General features: G+C 31.7%; 1 protein-coding gene across 1 annotated transcript in view; it reads left to right on the forward strand.

Annotated features, from left to right (window-relative positions):
* LOC107627388 (TMV resistance protein N-like) overlaps positions 1-398 on the forward strand; it is a 6,909-nt gene that overhangs the window by 3,751 nt on the left and 2,760 nt on the right. The window contains exon 4 of the mRNA XM_021115952.1: positions 144-345. Within this exon, the coding sequence (XP_020971611.1) occupies positions 144-345 (202 nt within the window). The remainder of the gene's footprint in view (positions 1-143; positions 346-398) is intronic.

Consider the following 398-nt stretch of genomic DNA (forward strand, 5'->3'; position numbering starts at 1 on the left):
TTCATGCTTTCATGCGATAATATAAATAAAATTACTTTTGTTAATGCGTTATTACGTGGTTGAATACATGTTTAAAATAATTTTACTTTACTACTTTTGCCCTCTAAGATAATTAACCTATTTTATTTGATAATTTGAAACAGAATTTGGCTAATCTAAGACGCATTGATCTTGATGGATCCAAGCAATTGATAGAGCTTCCAGACCTCTCCAAAGCCTCAAATCTTGAAACATTATCACTCTGTGACTGTGAAAATTTGCGCTCTGTTCATCCATTTATTTTCTTCCTCCAAAAACTAATTCATGTGGACCTAGAGCGTTGTATAAGGTTGAAGAAACTCCCAGGTGAGTTATGGTAATATTCAAGCAAATGTTGAGATTAATTCATTGTTAAAATA

The sequence above is a fragment of the Arachis ipaensis genome, chromosome B02 (assembly GCF_000816755.2).
Source record: "Arachis ipaensis cultivar K30076 chromosome B02, Araip1.1, whole genome shotgun sequence".
NCBI classification, from domain to species: domain Eukaryota; kingdom Viridiplantae; phylum Streptophyta; class Magnoliopsida; order Fabales; family Fabaceae; genus Arachis; species Arachis ipaensis.